Source organism: Necator americanus, chromosome X, assembly GCF_031761385.1.
Source record: "Necator americanus strain Aroian chromosome X, whole genome shotgun sequence".
Classification (NCBI taxonomy): domain Eukaryota; kingdom Metazoa; phylum Nematoda; class Chromadorea; order Rhabditida; family Ancylostomatidae; genus Necator; species Necator americanus.
In genome coordinates this window covers 11,877,768-11,896,860 of record NC_087376.1, presented here as the reverse complement: position 1 = coordinate 11,896,860, position 19,093 = coordinate 11,877,768, and the positions used below count along the sequence as shown (strand labels likewise).

At 43.9% G+C, this 19,093-nt stretch overlaps 8 protein-coding genes across 10 annotated transcripts in view; 2 read left to right on the top strand and 6 right to left on the bottom strand.

Moving 5' to 3' along the window:
- RB195_022517 (uncharacterized protein) overlaps positions 1-5,564 on the top strand; it is a gene marked incomplete at both ends in the record, with an annotated part of 26,659 nt that extends 21,095 nt beyond the window's left edge. Inside the window, one exon of the mRNA XM_064209661.1 lies at positions 5,397-5,564. Coding sequence (XP_064065542.1) covers positions 5,397-5,564 — 168 coding nt within the window. The remainder of the gene's footprint in view (positions 1-5,396) is intronic.
- RB195_022518 (uncharacterized protein) lies at positions 2,059-2,613 on the top strand (the record flags this gene model as incomplete). Its single annotated transcript, XM_064209664.1, has 1 exon — positions 2,059-2,613. One exon carries the CDS (start codon positions 2,059-2,061, stop codon positions 2,611-2,613), a length of 555 nt encoding a protein of 184 aa, XP_064065543.1.
- A 1,516-nt stretch (positions 5,565-7,080) lies between the features above and the next one.
- Positions 7,081-7,976, bottom strand: RB195_022516 (uncharacterized protein; the record flags this gene model as incomplete). 2 transcript variants are annotated; one of them, XM_064209660.1, is made up of 2 exons in its annotated part: positions 7,081-7,692; positions 7,746-7,976. In XM_064209660.1, the coding sequence occupies 2 exons, from the start codon at positions 7,974-7,976 to the stop codon at positions 7,081-7,083; spliced, it is 843 nt and encodes a 280-aa protein (XP_064065540.1). The 2 variants fall into 2 exon arrangements, with proteins under 2 accessions (XP_064065540.1, XP_064065541.1); XM_064209659.1 differs by having other exon boundaries at positions 7,776-7,925.
- Positions 7,977-7,984: 8 nt separating this feature from the next.
- On the bottom strand, positions 7,985-8,257 carry RB195_022515 (uncharacterized protein; the record flags this gene model as incomplete). The annotated part of the gene is made up of 1 exon (XM_064209658.1): positions 7,985-8,257. One exon carries the CDS (start codon positions 8,255-8,257, stop codon positions 7,985-7,987), a length of 273 nt encoding a protein of 90 aa, XP_064065539.1.
- Positions 8,258-8,389: 132 nt separating this feature from the next.
- RB195_022514 (uncharacterized protein) lies at positions 8,390-8,821 on the bottom strand (the record flags this gene model as incomplete). The annotated part of the gene is made up of 1 exon (XM_064209657.1): positions 8,390-8,821. The coding sequence occupies one exon, from the start codon at positions 8,819-8,821 to the stop codon at positions 8,390-8,392; it is 432 nt and encodes a 143-aa protein (XP_064065538.1).
- A 40-nt stretch (positions 8,822-8,861) lies between these two features.
- Positions 8,862-9,950, bottom strand: RB195_022512 (uncharacterized protein; the record flags this gene model as incomplete). Of its 2 annotated transcripts, XM_064209655.1 has the most annotated exons (4): positions 8,862-9,155; positions 9,217-9,482; positions 9,624-9,741; positions 9,804-9,950. In XM_064209655.1, 4 exons carry the CDS (start codon positions 9,948-9,950, stop codon positions 8,862-8,864), a joined length of 825 nt encoding a protein of 274 aa, XP_064065535.1. The 2 variants fall into 2 exon arrangements, with proteins under 2 accessions (XP_064065535.1, XP_064065537.1); XM_064209654.1 differs by lacking the exons at positions 9,217-9,482; positions 9,624-9,741; positions 9,804-9,950 and having other exon boundaries at positions 8,862-9,110.
- On the bottom strand, positions 9,139-9,441 carry RB195_022513 (uncharacterized protein; the record flags this gene model as incomplete). Its single annotated transcript, XM_064209656.1, has 1 exon — positions 9,139-9,441. One exon carries the CDS (start codon positions 9,439-9,441, stop codon positions 9,139-9,141), a length of 303 nt encoding a protein of 100 aa, XP_064065536.1.
- An 87-nt stretch (positions 9,951-10,037) lies between the features above and the next one.
- On the bottom strand, positions 10,038-10,637 carry RB195_022511 (uncharacterized protein; the record flags this gene model as incomplete). The annotated part of the gene is made up of 1 exon (XM_064209653.1): positions 10,038-10,637. One exon carries the CDS (start codon positions 10,635-10,637, stop codon positions 10,038-10,040), a length of 600 nt encoding a protein of 199 aa, XP_064065534.1.
- Positions 10,638-19,093: the final 8,456 nt, after the last annotated feature.

Sequence of the window (19,093 nt, the reverse complement as noted above, 5' to 3'; positions counted from 1 at the left end):
GACTAGCGACCAGTTCTCTGCTTTGTGGTATGCTTCCAAAGAAAGAAGAGCCCAACATCAACCGGAGCTCGATTTGGCAGGTCTGAAAGACGATGAGAATGGAAGAAGAAGCTTCGCCAATGAGTGTCGATCAATAATGGATTATGGACCAGGAGGTGAATGTATGACGCTGATATTTTCATCAAATACATTCAGGACGCTGCGAAAAAAATGCCCCAGGTTTTAACAACGCGGAAGAATTCCTATGATGCATTCAGCTAGAGGTCCGTTGTACGCACACGGGTTCGAAACCGAACTAGTGCAAACCAAGCCTTTGATCCCGAGTGGTTTAATAAAGCAGTGGCTTTCACCTTTATCTCTTATGTTGACGTCCAAGATACCAGACCAGCAGTCGATAACTGTCGGGATTGATGTGAACGCAAAGATGGGACTCGAACAACAATCTGATGGAAAATGGTATCATCCAGCGAAGCAAACCTCGGGAAATGGAAATCGTCTGATAGACAATTGAGAGTAGAAGGACTTCATCACTGATTCCACACTAAAAAGAAATCACTGACGCTATCAGCGTACATGGTAGAGCTTACACCTTTAACCCCAGACGAGCATCGCAAGGGACATGCGGACTCTCAAGGTGAATCGAAGCTGTAGAGTGTTATCAAGCTAATGCTCTTAGGCTTCAGCACGATTACATCCTGACAACAAACATTTCTCTGTCACACAACCGAAAATCCAGAGTTTTCCGAAATATCGTTTTTGATTCCGACCACCACCCAATACTTCCCAGCTTAATGGTACAATTCCAGAAAAGGAGTAGTGGAGTTCAACACCAACCAAAGCTCGACTTAGCAGGTCTGAAGGATACACGTTCAAAGAAATGCTAAAAACATTTCAGTTCGAAATTTCCATTAATTTTGGATCATAGACCAAGAAGGAAGCGGATGCTGGTTTTGACGTCGATGAGGAACTCTACCTTTGCATCTATGGAGATAAGATTCACATACACTTTTGTATGTGTTGCCCGCAGTACTGGTGACTTCAGCTAGGAGAAGCGCCTGAGAAAGCGGCTGCGCCGTCGGTTAAAACGTGAGAGCGAATGGACGTTAAGAGCAAAAGAGTTTAAGAACGTGTGGGAGAACAAGAACCCGAGGAAAGTATATACTCTGCTAAGGCGGTATAGCGGCAAGATGAAGAGGTGTTCGCCTGTTGTAAACACTGCCGACGGACTCGCTGTCGACAGCCTTGCCCATCTGGAGGGAACATTTTAACACTTTGCTGAACAGACAAGCGCCGTCAGTCCTGATCTCGTGCACGACCAAAGACAAACATACGCCGTGGTCAGCGAAAAACCACTGACGGAGTTGGAGGATCTGGTCTGTATTCAAAAAAAGAAGAAACGGAGACTATGGAATTAGCGCAAACATGCTCAAATCCCTTGCTCCTGCGATTCCTGAGACGACGAATAACATCCGTTCAATATGGATTGACGTAAGGATATCTGATTCGTGGAATCACGCTACTATAATTCCTCTCCACAAGAAGCTCTCTGTCTGTAACTCGGCAATTACCCAGGAATATCACTACTGTGTATGATGTACAAGGCTTTGGAGCGGATCATCGCAGATCGACTAGCCCGACATCGCGAAGAAACCACCCGCGACGAGCAAGCCCGCTTTCGCCCAGATCAATCGACGATTGATTAGGTGTTTATGTGTTTAGGTATTAGTTGTGTTTGATACAGTTGAGACCAAAGCGGTCATGGAGGCTTTGGACAACCAAGGCATCCCTACTCCATACATAGAGATACTTCATGAGTTGTGTAGCAATTTTACGACCAAAATTTCCTCATTCTACAATGATATCATAATCGACGTGAAAAGAGGGGTTCGTCAGGATGACACAATTTCACCCCAAATACTCAGTGCCGCTCTCGAGAACGCGATGCGAGGATTGGAATGGGATGACATGGGAGTGGAAATTGACGGCCGGCATTAACACCACCTTCGTTTCGGTGATGACATCGTTCTTATAACACCAAGCATCAATCAGGCGGAGCGGATGCTGGCCGAATTTGATGAAACGTGTAAAAAGATCGGTCTTCAGCTGAACCGAGACAAGACGATGTTTATGGGGAGCGCATGGGTTTCTGATGCCCCATTCACGCTCAACGGTATGAACATATCCGATTGCTACCAGCTATGTATATCTAGGTCAGGAAATGAACATGATGAACGACCTGACCTCCGAGCTGGTCAAAAGGAAACGAGCGGCTTGGGAAGCATTCAAGAGCATCGAGGATATAGTGAAGAGAACCAAGAACATCTGGCTCGGTGCTCGCCTATTCAGTACAACCGTTCTTCCTGCTTTGGCCTACGCTTCAGAAACGTGGTCGTTTCTGAAGCAAGAGGAAGAGCAAGAGCGACTGGATACCACATGACATCAAACGCACCGCAGAAAGATCGCCGACCCGATGGTCAGACCTCTTCACGAAGTCCTTCAAAGAAAAATACGACGTTGTTCGAGTTCCTCGCGAGAAGAGACGCCACTGGGGAACGCTTGCGCGCGATCGGAACAAATGGAAGTATTACTGGTGCCCCTCGAGAAAATCTATGAACAACGGTAGCACAGGTGGTATAGGTGATTGAAGGTGAGGAGAGTGATTGAAGTGTAGCAGAGGTATTCGCAGCTTCCAAGTTAGCTTTTTTGGACTTCGAAGTCGCTTTCGACTCTCCTCACTGAGGCCGTCTTCTCAATCCGCTCTGCGCCGATGGAGTTCCAGGAAAACTCGTTCGCCCAGTAAACAACATGAATAGAAGAACAGCTGCTGCGGTTTGAACACCAACCCGATGCACTACGTTTGAAGTGGAAGCTGGAGTGAGACAGGGGACCGTGTCTCACTCTAAGCCTGCGGATTGCGACTCCGCCCTGATAAATGCAAGCAGATGTGGGTCTACTCGAGACTCTCAAGAGGAATCGCGGTAGATGTACAACCTACCGAACTCGTGGATGAGTTCTGTTATTTGTCTGCGTGCTGAAAAACGATGGCAGCTACCAGAGAGACTTTCCGCAAAGATGCGTTAAAACTAATTCGGTTTTCACTGACAACTCATTGACCAAGTGCCTGTGGTCGACCCCCATCGCTAGCGAAGTCAAGTTGCGAGTTTACCTATCCGCAGTTCTTCTTGTCATGATGTGCGGATCGGAGACGTAGGACAGTGATGGAGAAGCTTGACTGCATGCAGAGAAAGCTGTTTAGGCGATACTTGGCTACTTTTGGCCGATTTTGTGCCGTAACGAAGAACTTTACTTAGAAGTGGATATTGTGTACCGGCAGATGATGGCGGCAAACATCAACATCTTGTTCGGACTTCTGAAGTAGTCACGAAAAACCGTCGAAAAACGTTCTTTGGTCATAAGGAGACCATTTGATCTTTTCAAGTTGTTCGGAGGATGCTTCCGGATCCTAGATGGAAAAATAGCCGCATTAAGCCGTAACATCTTAAGTGAAGTAAGCCAGTCTAGTCGTTGTGCTATAATCACGTTGACGTTACGTCATGTGACATCCGGCTTGCTGTGCATGACTGCGAGACTTCTAGTAACACAATCCTACACCTTCGTTTCCACCGAGTTGCTAATACGGTGTTATGTCGCATTACCTATTTCGTTCTTCGAGGCAGCACTAGACTCTTTAAGGCAGTTCTTTTTGGACAAATCCGCAGGGAATTATTGTCCTGTACTGCTGCACAAATAATTGCGCTGATTTCAATTTTTGCGCCCTCGCTTTCTGACACCGGTGCACCAATTTGACACCGTGGCCCCCTTCTCTCTGCTCTCTGATATTTCGTTCTACATATATTCATATATTCATGCAGCAGACTAAGCCGATCATTTGAGAGCATGCTATTCTTTCTTACTATACCGATGCAAAATTTTAAGCTTTTCTCGTCTTCAACAGTTAGCGTAGAAAGGTGTGACAGTGCCGAGTAACGTGAAAATCATGTACTGGTAAAGATAAAGATTCTTCGTTAGATCACGTAAACAGCTAGCTCCCACTAAAACGGATTTCTGCATGTGTGTATAATTTCTGAAGAAATCATTTGGCCAGCATGATAAATGTAGCGTATAGAAACGTTGGCATACGGAGTAGCAGATTTTGGTGATTAGCCCCGCAGGCAAACCGTGTCACTTCATTTTAATGCTTTTTTACGTCAGAGTCCTATAAGGTCGCAGAACCCGTCGTGTTGCATTCTTGCGCTAGTGCGCTCATCTGGTGTCCTGAGACTTCTTCTGCTCCATCAGCTACAGGTGCAGGCAACCCTAACATTATGACATATTTCTCATCTACATGACGTCGTGTTATACATTCCACTCTCTTCTGGGGCGAACATGCCTAACTGGTTCCGCCACACACACAACACCTAACTCTACCGCTTTCTGACGCATGTGCGCCTGTCTTAGCCCCAGAAAGTAGAAATAGGAAGTGAACTCACCTCACTGCCTTCTGACGCCAACAAATCCTTTGGCGCGGGACCCGTACTTCCCCGACCTCTCTTTTCTGGGTAATTATGTTCAGGATCTCACGTTAAACACACAAAAAGAAGTAGAAGCGAAAGTTTGTTGTACTTTTAGTCCACGTAGTACACAACAACATGAAAAACCGGAACATTGAAAATTCTGTAATTCTTAAAAAAAAAAAAGAACAGGAACACTCACGGAACGATGCAAACGTAATCCACGTAGGAGAAGTCACCAATAAAAGATTGGAATTTTTGTACAAGTGCTCAAAAGATGAAAACATTTGACAAGAAAGGAGGCAAGAGTCTAATCTAATGCGTAGACTAAAGTACAACACATTTTCCCATTTAATTCTTTTTTTTTGTGTTTAACTGGAACTCTAACATTATAACATATTTCCTCTGCAATGAAATTCAGAGACGTAACTGTTATTTTTAAATATGTTACATCAAGATAGGAGAGATTCATAAATCAAGTTTTGCAAGAAAAAAGGTACTCTGCGTTTGAAAAACTTCAGAAGAATATCCTCAACAAGAGTGTGATAAATTTCTGATTTGTGCAACCTCGGAACAAAAACTTTCAACCTATCTGTACAATCTAAGGGCTAATCACTTCTACTGCTTTTAACCTATTCTATAATCAAAGGTCTTATCACTTTTATTGATTTGTAAAATTGGATGTGAACATGCTCATAGAGCTCTCTCCAATGTGTAACTAGTTTCGTGACACACAGACGAACATAACTACGCAGACTAAGCGCGTTATTATATAGTATGAAAGTAGAGAGTAGTGCTAGAATTTATTTGCTGATTGCTTTATTGCTGTGGTGGACTCGCACAAATAAAACACTGTGGATAATTTATTTGGTGAACTTTTTCCAGATAATCGACGAAAGGCGACGCATTCAGTGGCAATGGCAACAGTTAGCCTCTGTGGTTGATCGCCTCTTGCTTGTTCTCTTTTCGGTAGCGACTGTCTTCACAGCCACGTTTTTTCTCATATTGCCTGTCGGATTGCGTGAAAAAGAACGTTTGGAAACCATACAGTGAGACTTTCTTGAAAGATTTCTTTAAACTACACTTTAACTAACAATGTGAGGAAAAAGTGCATACTGCATACAATTAAATTAGTTGATTTGGAAGTTTCTTGGCTTTCCAACATAGAACTTCATCGTACACAATCGATCACTACTAGTCTTTATATTTGACTTGCAACATTGCTTACCAAAATGGAGAGTGACAGCCGTATTCACAATTACCACATGCGAGAACGTCTTGTCCTAATACGGTCCAGAAACTCGAAATAAAAATCAGTGATTTGATAAATTTGATAATCGCAGAAAGTGATGATGGTATTCATAGTCATCATGTGTCAAAACTAGCTGGCAAAATCCCCACGGAACCAGAGAAACCGCAGAGAATATATATTAACAAAGGAGAAAATCGGTTATCGCTTTAGGTAGCGCTTCAGATCTTCATCGTGTTCAATCGTTCCTTTTTAATATTCAGCACCAGTCGTCCAAAACTCTAAAGACAGCAAACCACGGATCCGACGTGATGAGGGAATCAGCGGGAAAAGTCAGGGATGAGGTTGTACGGGATTACGGGATCAGGGATGGTTCCTTCGTCTCTTCCTAATCGTCGTGAAAAAAGGCGTGCAAGATGCCGTTTTTTTTACGATGATTTCAGTCGCAACGTGCCAATTTTATGCACGCGACGCATGCAAGTATGAGTGGTCAGAGGCCAGTGATGTTTTCTCGCCAACCTAACTTGACTTAATTGACTGGCGGATGTCTTCATCCATCTCTACGAACGAGTCAGAGTGCTTTGATAAAACGACTAAAAGAAAATCCGATAGAGTATACTGTATCTATGGAATATCTCTACTCGAGAAATTGAAAACAAATGAAAACACTTCAGCGTTGCTTCTTTCTTTATCATCCTGTCTCCTTTCCTAGTCCCAATGGTTTCCACTCCCTTCGCCCGGTTGTTCGCATCTTGGTACCAATTTTGATGTGTACAGTTGTTTGTGTGAAGTGGTAATGCATAAGTTGTTTGTCGTAATAAAATTTCCTTCAACTGTTTAGTTTATGTCGTGTTAGTCATTTGTTAAAATAAAGCAGCAACAGAGTTGCAGTAATTAATGTATGCTGTCATGAGGCAGACACGCTGTCGCTGGACCATCCGTGCGCTGAGTGTAATTTAACTTATAGAATACTCGTCAACTGACGCACGGGATTTTGCAACTCTAAAGTATCGTGATGTTGTCATTGAGGTCACTGCCGCTGATCATTGCCTGAAGCGTTAATCTTCGCCGGGGTGTGCTGTCCTTGAACATAGCTCTGCTGTCGTGTTTTTGCTTGAGTTGTGAAGATGATTTATTGGACCGTGTACTTAACCAAAATTAAACCAGAATCGGGCAACTGTGCTAAACATTGCTACGTACATTGAGCTGGTGAATAAGAACCTCTCAACACATGGTAATTACATACAATGGCAATAACACAATATACACAACTATGTGAATTAACATGGTTGACATCTCTACGGCTCCAACACATCCCCCTTAAGATGAACGCATCGCGTACGTCTTCATCTTCGGATCAGGTTGCAATCGACGAGGCGGTCGGCGTTGTCGAGCTGGTCTAGTCGTTGTCGGCGGCATGATAGTTGGTGCTCGATCCTTGACATTGTTGTTGACGTCGGCGATCGTCCTTGCCATACCATGGTACCGTCGCTCATCCTGGTTGAACGGCATCTTGGAAGCTTTAGTCTTCTCGCAGCTAATTCTCCGGTGCTTTTCTCCACGCATCTGGTTTCCATCGTGTCTTTTCCACAAATCATCCTCTTCCGTTAGCACGTCGTACACGGCTCGTCCATAGCGATTCTTCACACGAGCAGAGGTCCATTTCTCATGTCCCGGACGGTAGTCACGCGCCCACACGAGTTCTTCCTGGTGGTACGATCTCTTCTGTGCTCCATGATGACGATTAAACTGTTCTTCAATTTCCACACTTCGCGTTCCTTCTTTAGCTGATTCTTTCAGCAGCGTCAATGACGTCCTCAACTGGCGTCCTAGGAACACCTCCGCTGGAGAAAGATGTCCTGGCGTTGGCGCACATGGTGTTCTTCTATACCACTGCAAAAATTCCGCAAGTTCCTCCGACACCCCTCCTACCTTAATTTTCCGAAGGGTTCTTTTCAAGGTATCCACAAAGAGTTCTACTTGACCGTCTGTTGATGGAACGGCGGCGAGCAAACGTGCTCAATTCCTTGCATGTCGCAGAATTCCTGGAACTCCTTCGCTGTAAACTGCGTACCATTGTCTGACACGATCACCCTGGGATTTCCGAATCGTGCGAACAGCATTCTGAGTTCTCTCAACGTTGCAGTGGTTGACGACGACGACATCTCAAAGACTTCTGGCCACTTCGAATACGCATCGACTACCTCAAGGTACATCCTACCATTCAGTGGTCATAGTCGATATGAATTCTGTCCCACGGTTTCTTCTCAGTGGTCCAAGAAATGACAGCTGTCTTCTTTGGCATCTTCGCAGCTTCTTGACAGTTGCGGCAGTGGCGTACAGCTTCTTCGATGTCCCTGTTGATGTTCGTCCAGTACACTATCCTCTGGCGAGCACCTTCATTCTTGTCATTCCTGGATGTCCTTGATGCAGTTGTTTCAAAACTGCCTCTTGAAGTGAGGTTGGCACGACGATTCTGTGGCCAAAATACAGACATTCGTTCTGCACTGACATTTCGTGGCTCAGAGCCTTCCAGCTGTTGATTCGTTTTTTAGGCTTGCTTGGCCATGTTCTTGTCTGCAGCATCCATATGATCTGCGATACCCTTTCATCCTTCCTTGACTCTTCTTCAAACTTTCCTGGTCACGGGCAGTGCTTTGACAGCAACACTCTGAACAGCAAGAATGTCCTGTTCAATTTTCGCTATCACAATATCTTCTGTCTGAGCCGGTCTTGGAGGGATCAGACGTGACAAGACGTCAGCTTGTCCAAACTCTGTCGTCTTCTGATATTCGATATCAAAGTCATATCCGAGAAGTATCAACTTCAAACGTTGCAGTCGATTTGCCGTGTATACGGGCACCATTTTCCTTGGTCCGAAAATGTGTAGCAATTGCTTATGATCCGTGAGGAGCTTGAATCGACGTCCATATATGTAACGGTGGAACTTCCGAACAGCGAATATCAAGGTGAGTCCCTCTTTCTCGATCTGACCGTTCCTTTCTGCAGCGGTGAGACTTCGGCTTGCATGCCATATTGCCTTCTCGGTCCCATCCGGCATCCTGTGCAGAATCACTGCTCCAGTTCCATGGTCTGATGCATTATACATTGTACGCTACAATTATGTCCAGACAAGGATCAAAATGCGTCAGGAGCAAGTCTGAAGCAAGCACTTTCTTGGCGCGATTGAAGGCTGCTTCACATTCCTCATTCCACTTGAACGTAACGTTCTTCTTCAACAAAGCATCCAGCGGTGCGCGTAACTGGCGCATCTCCGCGACAAACGATCCATAGTAGTTGATCATACCAAGGAGCGAGCGAACCTCTGCCACGTTCTTCGGTACTGGCATCTGGCAGATGACCTCAATCTTCTCTGGGTCAGGATGGCGTCCGTCCTATAATGCATCCGAGATAACGGATCTGAAGCATCAAAAAGTTACATTTCTCCAATCGGACGCGGAAGCCGTATTCGTGGATCTTTCCGAATAGCGCTTCCAAGTTAGAGCGATGCTCCTGTTGTGTGCGGCCTGTGACTATCATGTCATCCAGATAGGCAGCAACGCCTTCCAGTCCACATATCATTGAATCCATGATCTGCTGGAATATGCCAGGTGCTGACTTCACGCCGAAGGGTAGACGATTGTAGCGATACAGTCCTCTGTGCTTATTAATCGTCAGCATTTCCCTCGATTTTTCTTCAAATTCAACCTGCAGATATGCTTCTGCGAAGTCGAGTTGCGTGAAAAGCTGTACCCCACTCAGTTTCGTAAACACGTCCTCCGCGGTGGGCAACGGGTACTAGTGCAACTGCAGCGCATCGTTCAATCCTGTCGAGAAGTCTCCGCACAAACGGATTCGCCCACTTTTCTTCTTGACTACAACGATAGGCGTGGCCCACTCTGAATGCTCTACTGGCGAGATCACTTCTTCGGCAACCAGTCGATCAATTTCTTTTTTTTCTGTCGTATCTTCTGTCCAGTGCTGGAGGAGAGAAGCGGACATGTGCTTCTGTACTGCGGTCATCCACAATTGAAGCACTTCACATTCTTTTTCTGCACGACATGGATATCATGACTTCCTTCCATGTCTGTGTTGTCCATCTTTAATGCGGTGAAGTTCTCACATTCAGCAACGAGGTCTTCTATCGTCAACGGCGTATCCTCTGTGTGCGTATCCAGTCGACGGATCATTCTGAGACGAACTTCACGAAGCGACGGATCTTGAATTCCTGCTACGAACTGTAGTGTCTTCAGTGCTGTGTAGTCCAGCTCCTTCAGTCAAGCGTCTTCGTCCACCCGCTTGACCATGTTAGCGTAGTCGTGGAATGGCACATAACTGGCCGTCGTCGGGCAGTTTATCCTGAGACACTCGTACCGTCGTCGAATCAGCGTCTTCTTTGACGCGAAAAGCATCTCCAGCTCCGCGACCGTCATCTCGAAATCGATCTCGTGCGGTTGTTTCGGTAGCATGTCATCCGCATATTTGCGATATGCATCCTCGTTCAGCTTCATGAGGATCAAATCGCGCTTCTTGCTATCCAGCAAGACCGAGTCCCTGATGACCGGGCCGTACCTCTTGTACCAATAAGCGAAAGTGTGACCCACCTCTTCGTCGGACACGAGCATTTGCACGTCCTCCCTCAGCTGGTCGTATTGATCCTTGCTGACGTCCTGGACGGTGGTTCTCTGCGTGGGTGCCAAGGCGGTGAGCAGCGTTTTCATTTCTTCATGTTGAATCTGCATTTGCCCAACCATTGCTGCAAGAAAGTTCTCGAGCTGTGACTCTGAAGCCTTACTTTCGGTTCCTCGCGGCATTTTGAGAGGTTCCAATGGGCTCGTTTGCGCTTCTTCTGCCTCTTCTTCTGCGTCTTCTTTCATCTGGATCCTTGATCGACACTTGTTGTGCCCTTGCTTGAGTTGTGAAGATGATTTATTGGACCGCGTACTTACCCAAAACTAAACTAAAATCGGGCAACTGTACCAAACATTGCTACGTACATTGAGCTGGTGAATAAGAACCTCTCAACGCATGGTAATTACATACAATGGCAATAACGCAATATACAGAACTACATGAATTAACATAGTCATCTGTCCAACCTTCTCGATCTTTGTGAGAGCTTGCACGGAATCAATCTATTCGTTCCTACTCCATATCCAGCGAAACCTCACATCTTGCCTGAACTGCCTCTCCGTGCCGACTGTTCTCAAGTCCTCTTTCACCACATTTCCTTTCATAAGTCCAGAACTTCCGTTTTCGGTGCTGTTGATACCTTTCACATGTCATACGCCAGTACACTACATTGATTTCTCCGTAAAGATCTTCACTGTGGCATACCCCAGGCAAAAAATAGCGAAGCAACCGTCTTAGCTGTTTCCGTGCAATCAACGTTCTCCATTACCGTTAAGGGTGCAGCTCTAGTCTTTGATCTGTACATCATGGTGAGAAGAATTGCGAATAGGTAGACTCGCAGCTTGACTTCGTTGGTAATGGGGTCGACCACAAGCATTTCGGTAAGCAGTTAAATGCAAAAATGGCCTTAGCGCATCTTTGCTGAATATCGTTCTCATAGCCGCCGTTGTTCTTCAGCGTACAGCGCAGGTAACAGAACTCATCGACAAGTTTAATCAGTTGTCCGTCCATATTGATTCTCGTTCGAGATCTCAAAGAGACCCACATCTGCTTGCATTTATCAGGGTGTAGGCGTAGTCCATAGATTGCAGCCAGCTTCGATGGAGAGTTGACAGCATGTTGAAGTTTCGTACTTCTTTCCGCGAGTATAAAAGTATAACAATGGTCGGTGTACAAGAATGGTCAAAGGGCTTTTTGATGATGCTAGGTTGATTCAACAGGACACTGATCTTCACATTATTCTTCACAGAGTATCGTAGACGGCGAAATTGAACAGAAAGGGCCCTGCCACTGCTCTTTGTCTTATGCCACTCACCACCTCAAATGGTGTTGTACATCCGATTAGTGTACGGACTGCAGTTCTTGTTCGCTGATTCATATCATGAAGCATCGAACGAACTTTTCTTGCACTCCACCAGCGCATTGAGAGGAAGGTCTCGATAAGAAAGCAGCTCCAAAATCCAGAAAGGCTAATTGCATTGGCTTCGAATGCCGCTGCCAAATTTCGATCACTCTCCTAACGATGAACACTCGGTCAATCATAGAACGGCCAAGAAGGAAACCAGCTTGCCCCCTGCGCGTTGTCAGGAGTCAGGTATCTTTTCGTCTACCCATATTTGCCATCCCACGAATCCCGACGGAGGAAGATATTTCAGAATTTCAGCGCTCGCCTCCACCAGATTTTGCCATTTCCAACTTCTGAATACAGATCAGAAGCCCCGACTCAGTTGCTGGTTCCTCGTTAACCGCATATGTCGGCCTATCAACGCGCTCAAATTCTGGAACTGAGAGCGCTTCCTAGTTCAGCGAGGCATTGAAGTGATCCCTACAGATTGGAAGTGTTGGTTCACGGACAGCCAGTCCATTGGCCGTGTTGAGGACATAAGAACACCTTTTCATTTTGCCGCTAATACTGGTCTAGTGAAGTATAGGCTTTCCGCTGGTTTTTGTCCTCCCACGCCTTTTTGAACTCCTTCGCTCCTGATTACCTTTCGCTTTTGCGGCCTTTTTGCAGTTGACGACACAGCTTAATTTTCAGACGCCTTTCTTCATTGAAATCGCCGGTACACACAAAATTATACGTGGATTTTGTTTACGCAGATACAAAAGCAAACTTCTTCCACGGCAAAAAAAACTGGGAGCGTTTTCCTTACAGCGTCCTTGATGAACTTTATGAAGGAATTCGCATCGCTGAGATTCTTTCTGATTCGTATTTCAACATGTTTGGACACACGTTAGGGAATTTCGTTGTTGTTTTTGTTCCTCGTCTTTCAGATCTGCCATGTCGATTTTCGGTTGAAGTGGAGCACCTCGGTTTCTCCTATCGAACCGTAACCTAAAGTTTAGAACAAGTGGGAGGTGGTCAGAGTCCAATGCGACATCTCGAACAGCTCTGGAGTTTAGGATATCCGCCTGAGCAATGTTCCTCATCAGAGCGTTGTGGAGCTGAAGTTTAAGAGTTGTCACTTTCCGCTTGCACTGCTCTTCAGATGTCAAAGTTGTTGACTCTTGCCACGTAAGCCGATGGTGTCGATTATTCCTCTTTAGCGTGGAAGCGATGATGAGGTCCGTCTATCCGCATAAGTCGACCAGACGATCTTCGTTATGAGACGTGCGCTCCGCTGGATAATACTGTTTTCCTAGCACATCGAACACACATGTTGTTCAAGTCTCATCTTCGCATTTGCGTCGATTCCGACAATGTCCACCGGCTGGCTGAGTGTTTTAGACATCAGCGTATTAATTCCTTTTGTTTTTTTTGTAGGAGGCGTCCTTTCTGTTGTCCTCAGCGGTTTTCGCAGGTGCATGGTCGCTTACGATTCAGAGTTTACGTCCTCTGCGAACCCACAGACAGAGGCACATCTAGACGACGTTGAACCAAACTCCTATATCAGGTTGCTGTAGTCGTTTCTGACAGCTACTGCGCAGCCTTCTACTCTCCTTGCATAAGTATCGCCGCAGTAGATGGTGTTATTGTCGATACTAGTTAGGGGGCGACTTCTGATGCGCGTTTCCTGCAGTGCAGTAATTGGCACACAGAGATGTAGTAAAAGCCTAGACAAGGCGATTTGTTGGAGTTCGCTCGACAGTGTTCGGCAGTTCATCGTAACGAAACGAATGGTTGTTGCCAAAGATTTCATGCCCCCTTCACGCAGTTGAACTTTCAGGTTATGGGCTTTGGCGGTACGCTAGACGACATCACCTTTTTGCAATGTATGAGAATCTTTCGCCATATAACAGTGAATGTTATCCAACAATCTCCAAGTCCTCTCTTCTTGAAATCTCGGCATTTGAAAGTGTATTTATGTTTTCCTGTTATGTTAAATGGTCAGAAAAATATTTCTCTCAAATAAGAGAACTTGCTATGGGCCAAAGGCTTGCTCCAGTTCTTGCCGTTTGCTTTTTGAGCAGAATAGAACAACCAGTGACAGAACGTCTTCCACAGATGTACTACCGTTATATCGATGATTGCTTCATTATAACATCAACGCAATCCAAAATGGACGAATGCTTTAGAATTTTGAATGAACGATCGCAGTACATAAAACTCACTCGAGAACAACCAAAAGATGGTTGGCTGCCTTATTTGAATGCTCAAATAAAACTACACAATGGATTGCAAGTGTAAAATGGTATCGCAAGGAAAGTTCTAAAAACGTACTGATAAACGCAAAGTTAACCCATCCTAATGGCATGAAAAAGGCAATTATCCGAAATATGGTCAAAACAGCAACAGCAATGTATAGAGGATGTACAGGGTATAGAGAACGAGAGAAATCAGTGAAACTAGCCACAAGCATAGCTAGTTCAAACGGTTACACGAGATCGAAATCTAACACCCAATCTCGAACTACAAATAAGACACTGAGGATCCTACGAGAAGGTAGAAATCCTTTGTGCATCCCCTTCGTCTCGGACTCCTTAACTGCTGCTATAAACCGGACTCTTTTATTAAGTGAGCACAGCTGCAAGATGATGTTGTATTGGTTAACATCCTGAACGACAACATCAAGCGACAACATCACTTAGTTCGCAATAGATTCTACGATAGGCAATGCGTGTCAGAATGTTGCGTGGTTTGTCCATTCGGTAAGGCCGGTGATTGCACGAACATCGGTGTTATTTACCAAATAGAATGCCTAACGTGCAACGCCATTTATACTTGAGAAACTGGAAGGATGCTGAACGTGCGCATCAAGGAACATTTGGCTGGTAAAAGGCGAAGGAGTTCGATGACACCGTCAGGGAGCCACAGAAATGATAAGCATATTGGAAATGAGTTTGAAGTAAAATGTACGTTATTAGCGCGCGAGAAAGAAATATCTGCTAGTAAGGCATTGGAAACATTCTGGATTTCCGTCAGGAGTCCGTCCGTGAATAACAAAAATGAGTGATTATCAATTACCAATGACTTATTGCCATTCGTAACACTCTGTGAGCTATAAGATTGGCCCACATGCAGTTCCTTAACGTTATCCAGACACCAGCACTTAAGGATACTCCACAGTGCGTGGATCTCATTCGCCTTGGTGACAGTCTTTAAGAACGCGGTGGTTTATCAACCCCGCTAGTCGGTGAAACTGGTCAGTTGTTTTCCTTTTGAAGGTGTTGCGTGGTGTATTTGGAACAATACCGAGGCTTGGCGAGGAAAGGGGAGGAGTTTGATGAGATATGCATGGTATCAATGGCCTCGAACCATTTTCGGGCCTTTGAAAAAGACGAGTTTGTCGAAGCGTCAGACCAATAAAGAAGTTTCACCTAAAACTCGTTGGCATAACAAGAAAACATAAAGTGAAGGTTATATAGCTCGTACGTTACGTTCTAAGCGCAATCAAGAGTTTGAGTGTACGCATTGCGAACGTACGAGCTATATAACCTTCACTAACAATCTTTCCACTTCTTATAGACTAGAAACCCTGTTGAATCGGAAAAGAAAATCATATGACCGCTTAGACAAAGGTTTAATACTTCATACCCTCGTCTTTATGTACTGCATAATCCGATAATATCAAAAGATACCTCCATTGTGGCCTCTTCCAATGCAGCAATTCTTGTCCTGGAGCGCAGGGTGCGGCAATTGATAGTGTCGATCCAGAGATTCAGCATGTCGGACAAGTGGTTCACCATCAGGTTGTCGAGGCGATTGATGCGAAGATACGTGAGGGGAAGCAAAGGCTACCGACCGCTCACGGTGGTGTCACAGTAGTCAATATATATATATATATATATATATAATATATATAATATATATGTATCATGATCATGATATATAATAACGAGCTTATTCTGTCACGTGTGTGTGTCAGTCACGAAATTCGAAAAAAGGGGTGCGACGGGTCCACTGGCGTCGAGTTGGTGTGCCAGCGCCGGATACCTATAGAAGGGGGTGCGACGTTGCCAGATACCTAACAAGGGAGAAGTGACAGGTCCACCGGCGTCAGATTTGCGCACCGACGCCAGATAGCTATATGGGGTGATACGGGTCCCGCGGCATCGAAATGGTGCGCAATAACTTCGTGTGCAGGTCGCAAAAGATAAATGGGTTGTTTCATAGCCGTGGCCAATAAGCGCGTGGCTTTTCACCTTTATGACTCCTCCGCGTGTCTATTTCCATCTCCGTTCGCCTCAAGTTGATAGCATACCTTCTTCAGAAAGTGGAAACATGCATGCAAACGGCTGCTTAAATAGTAGCGAACAGTTTACATGATCTGATGTAGAACGTTTTCTTTATCAGTAGGATAAAGTCTTCCACGTCATTTTGTTTTGCCATTCATTGATAACTCTTGGAGGAAAACAGGAGGAAAACCCGAATTTTGAGTAATACTTTCAAATTGTATCTACATTACATTGGTATCGACGGAGTGTTTGAAGCTAAAGCTTGAATATTCTTAAAACGTAGAACTGACGCGTTTAGAAAGAAAACTATGAAATCTTTCGCCTTTATTCACAGTAAAAAAGGAAAGAAGAAAACGAAAAAATTTTGATTTTACAGAAAATATCACTACCATCAATTTTTGATTAATTTTGATTAATTGGTCAGTGAAGAGTGACCACAAAAAAGTCTAAAGTATATATATATATATATATATATATATATATACCAGCCTGAACGTCCAGCTAAAGCTGGACTTCAGGCTTTTTGTTTTTGGTGTTCGCTTCGCTCGCCTTCACCGATCAATAAGAAATAGCAGTAGCGACATTTTTTTGTAAAATTAAAGTTGTTTTTTTCTATCAATGCTTTCTTCAATTTTTTACCCGAAAGTTAAAGCATAGATGAAAGATTTTATGGTTTTTCCCTAAACGCGTCAGTTCTATATTTGGAGAACAATCAAACTTGATTTTACATCTATGTTTCTTTCACATCATTTCTTTCACAATTTGGAAACATTATCCAGAGCATGAGTTTCCTCCATACTCAACTACTAGCAAGGAAAGATGTGCTAACATGAAATGAACATGAAATGACGTGAATATCACTATCGTAGTGATAAAAATAACGTTCTACAACGTCAGATCGCGTAAACTGATGGCTACTATGTATTGTATTCGCACGTGCGTTTCCTCCTTTAGAAAAAAAGATGTTAGCAGCGTTATGGAGACATGCTGGGAAATAGATATGTGAAGGAACCATAGAAACCCATTCTACTGCGTTGGCGCTCCCGCGCACCAATTCGACGCAGCGGGACCCGTCCCAACACAATTTACAGCTATCTGGCTATGGGGCACGAATTCGACGCCGTAGGACCCGTCTCATCCAACTTTACCGCGCTGTTGCCTTTGTGACCTGCGTGAGTAAAATGTTCTTTGCACTTGTTCCACTCAAGTAAATATCATCCTAGATGATGCATGGGAAGTTTGATAGCTGAGAATTACTCTAGTTTTAGTCTTACTGATGAGAAATTCGTTTTTAAGTGCTCAGAGGAAGCATTTCCAATTACTCCTATGAGTTCCGCTCATTATTTCCTTACCTCTCAGATATATAGGCAACTAATAAAAGTTGTGCATACCCAACGTTGCTGTTCATCCATTGGGTCATTTCGTTAAAAAAAAAGCGGCGTTCTGTATTTCTCTGATCTTCGAAAAGCAAAATAAACAAAACCTTTTTCGTCTATGATATATTCTCCTCCATTCTCTACACCTCTCTTCCATCATTCTAAGATACTTGATGCTTCTCCATTCCGGTTCTATAAAAAAAAAAAAACCAGTATTTCAATACAAATGATGTCTTTAAAATGTTTTGCAACGCACAAAATATTCTTTACTAAACATAGATTGATTGGATGTGACACTAACACGTATAGAAAAATTCAAAGAACAAGAGAATATTCATTGAGCATCGACAAGTTCTAGATAGATGGGGAAGGTGAAATTCTTATTTGAAAATATGATTCAAAAAGATTGTTATTCCCGTATTCAGGTGCAATAAATAAAGCTTGTAGTGAAAGCATACGCCTGAGAATCGTTAAAACGTGGAATTACAAAATGCATACAACTGAGTCGAAAAATAGTGTCTAATGAAGGAATCAGTATCTGAGTAAGGTCTGATGTGTGGCCGTTTTCAATTCTATACTCACTTGGCACGAAAAGACGCACACGACACCACGATTGTACTGACTTTTTCCTGCCATTTTTGACTCAACTGTATTTCGAGTGTACCGCTCACAAAGAAGAAATGAATAGCGAAGCATGTTGTACTTGTACTCGGAGCTTGTTAACGAACTTAGTGTACTTTCAAAACGGTTTACATAAATATTTGGTAGTGTGGGACAATTTTTGGTTGATAGCGTCATCAGGAGGTAACGAAAGCTCATGAGGTAAGCAATGATGACAGGAGTCAGAAATTGACTGTGATAACTGTCTAGGCATTTTTGTCATGAATTCTCTCTGAACACAAATGTACATCATGCAAATTTCGGAACATGAGTAGTTCTATCGATCTGAAGACTGGCTCTGCCAGGTACAAAATCACGTTCTTGTGTGAAGTGGCCGTGAGGTTGAGCTAGCACACGCATAACAGAATCCATACTCTGAAAATTAAAGATTTTCTCTCAAAGTCTGCAATTAAATAATTTTGCATTTTGCAAAACAACACATATACATACATTAAGGAAGTTCTGATTCATTTCTAATAAGAAGACATGAAGCCATCCGTTAAATGAGAAAAAAAAAAGCACAACATGTACGTTTGCTGATAAGACTGCCCAGCATGAGGGGGTGCTTAAAAAGAAAGGTAGGAAAAGGTTAGTGAATGGACTAAAGGGACCTGAGTGTTCTCTGAACAAAACTGTGGGAACGTAGTAGAAACGCAGGTAACAGCTAAGGGCGAGCAGCAGAAACACGAAATCAATCGCGATTTGGTGGCATGTATTTCTTCATATTTCTACAATACAAGTTTCTTTTGGAGATGAAACTGACTTGAAAGGTAGTAATTTAAATCATTGTCTAAACTAGCCGCAGGATTTCTTCTCGTGCAAACTTTTCGTGGAATTTCATATCGGAATTAGAGTTCCCCTGTTAACATGATCCCGAATAATGGATTGCCAGGTATTCAAAGGTAGCATTTGTAAACTCAAACTATATACGGTCCCTACCTGTCGGTGAGGAAATTTCATCCTCGAAAACTGCTTCTAAAAGTGCTCGGAAGGCAAAAAAAAAACTTAGCCTTAATGGTAACTAATTATCTAGTTGCTGTATTTCTCCA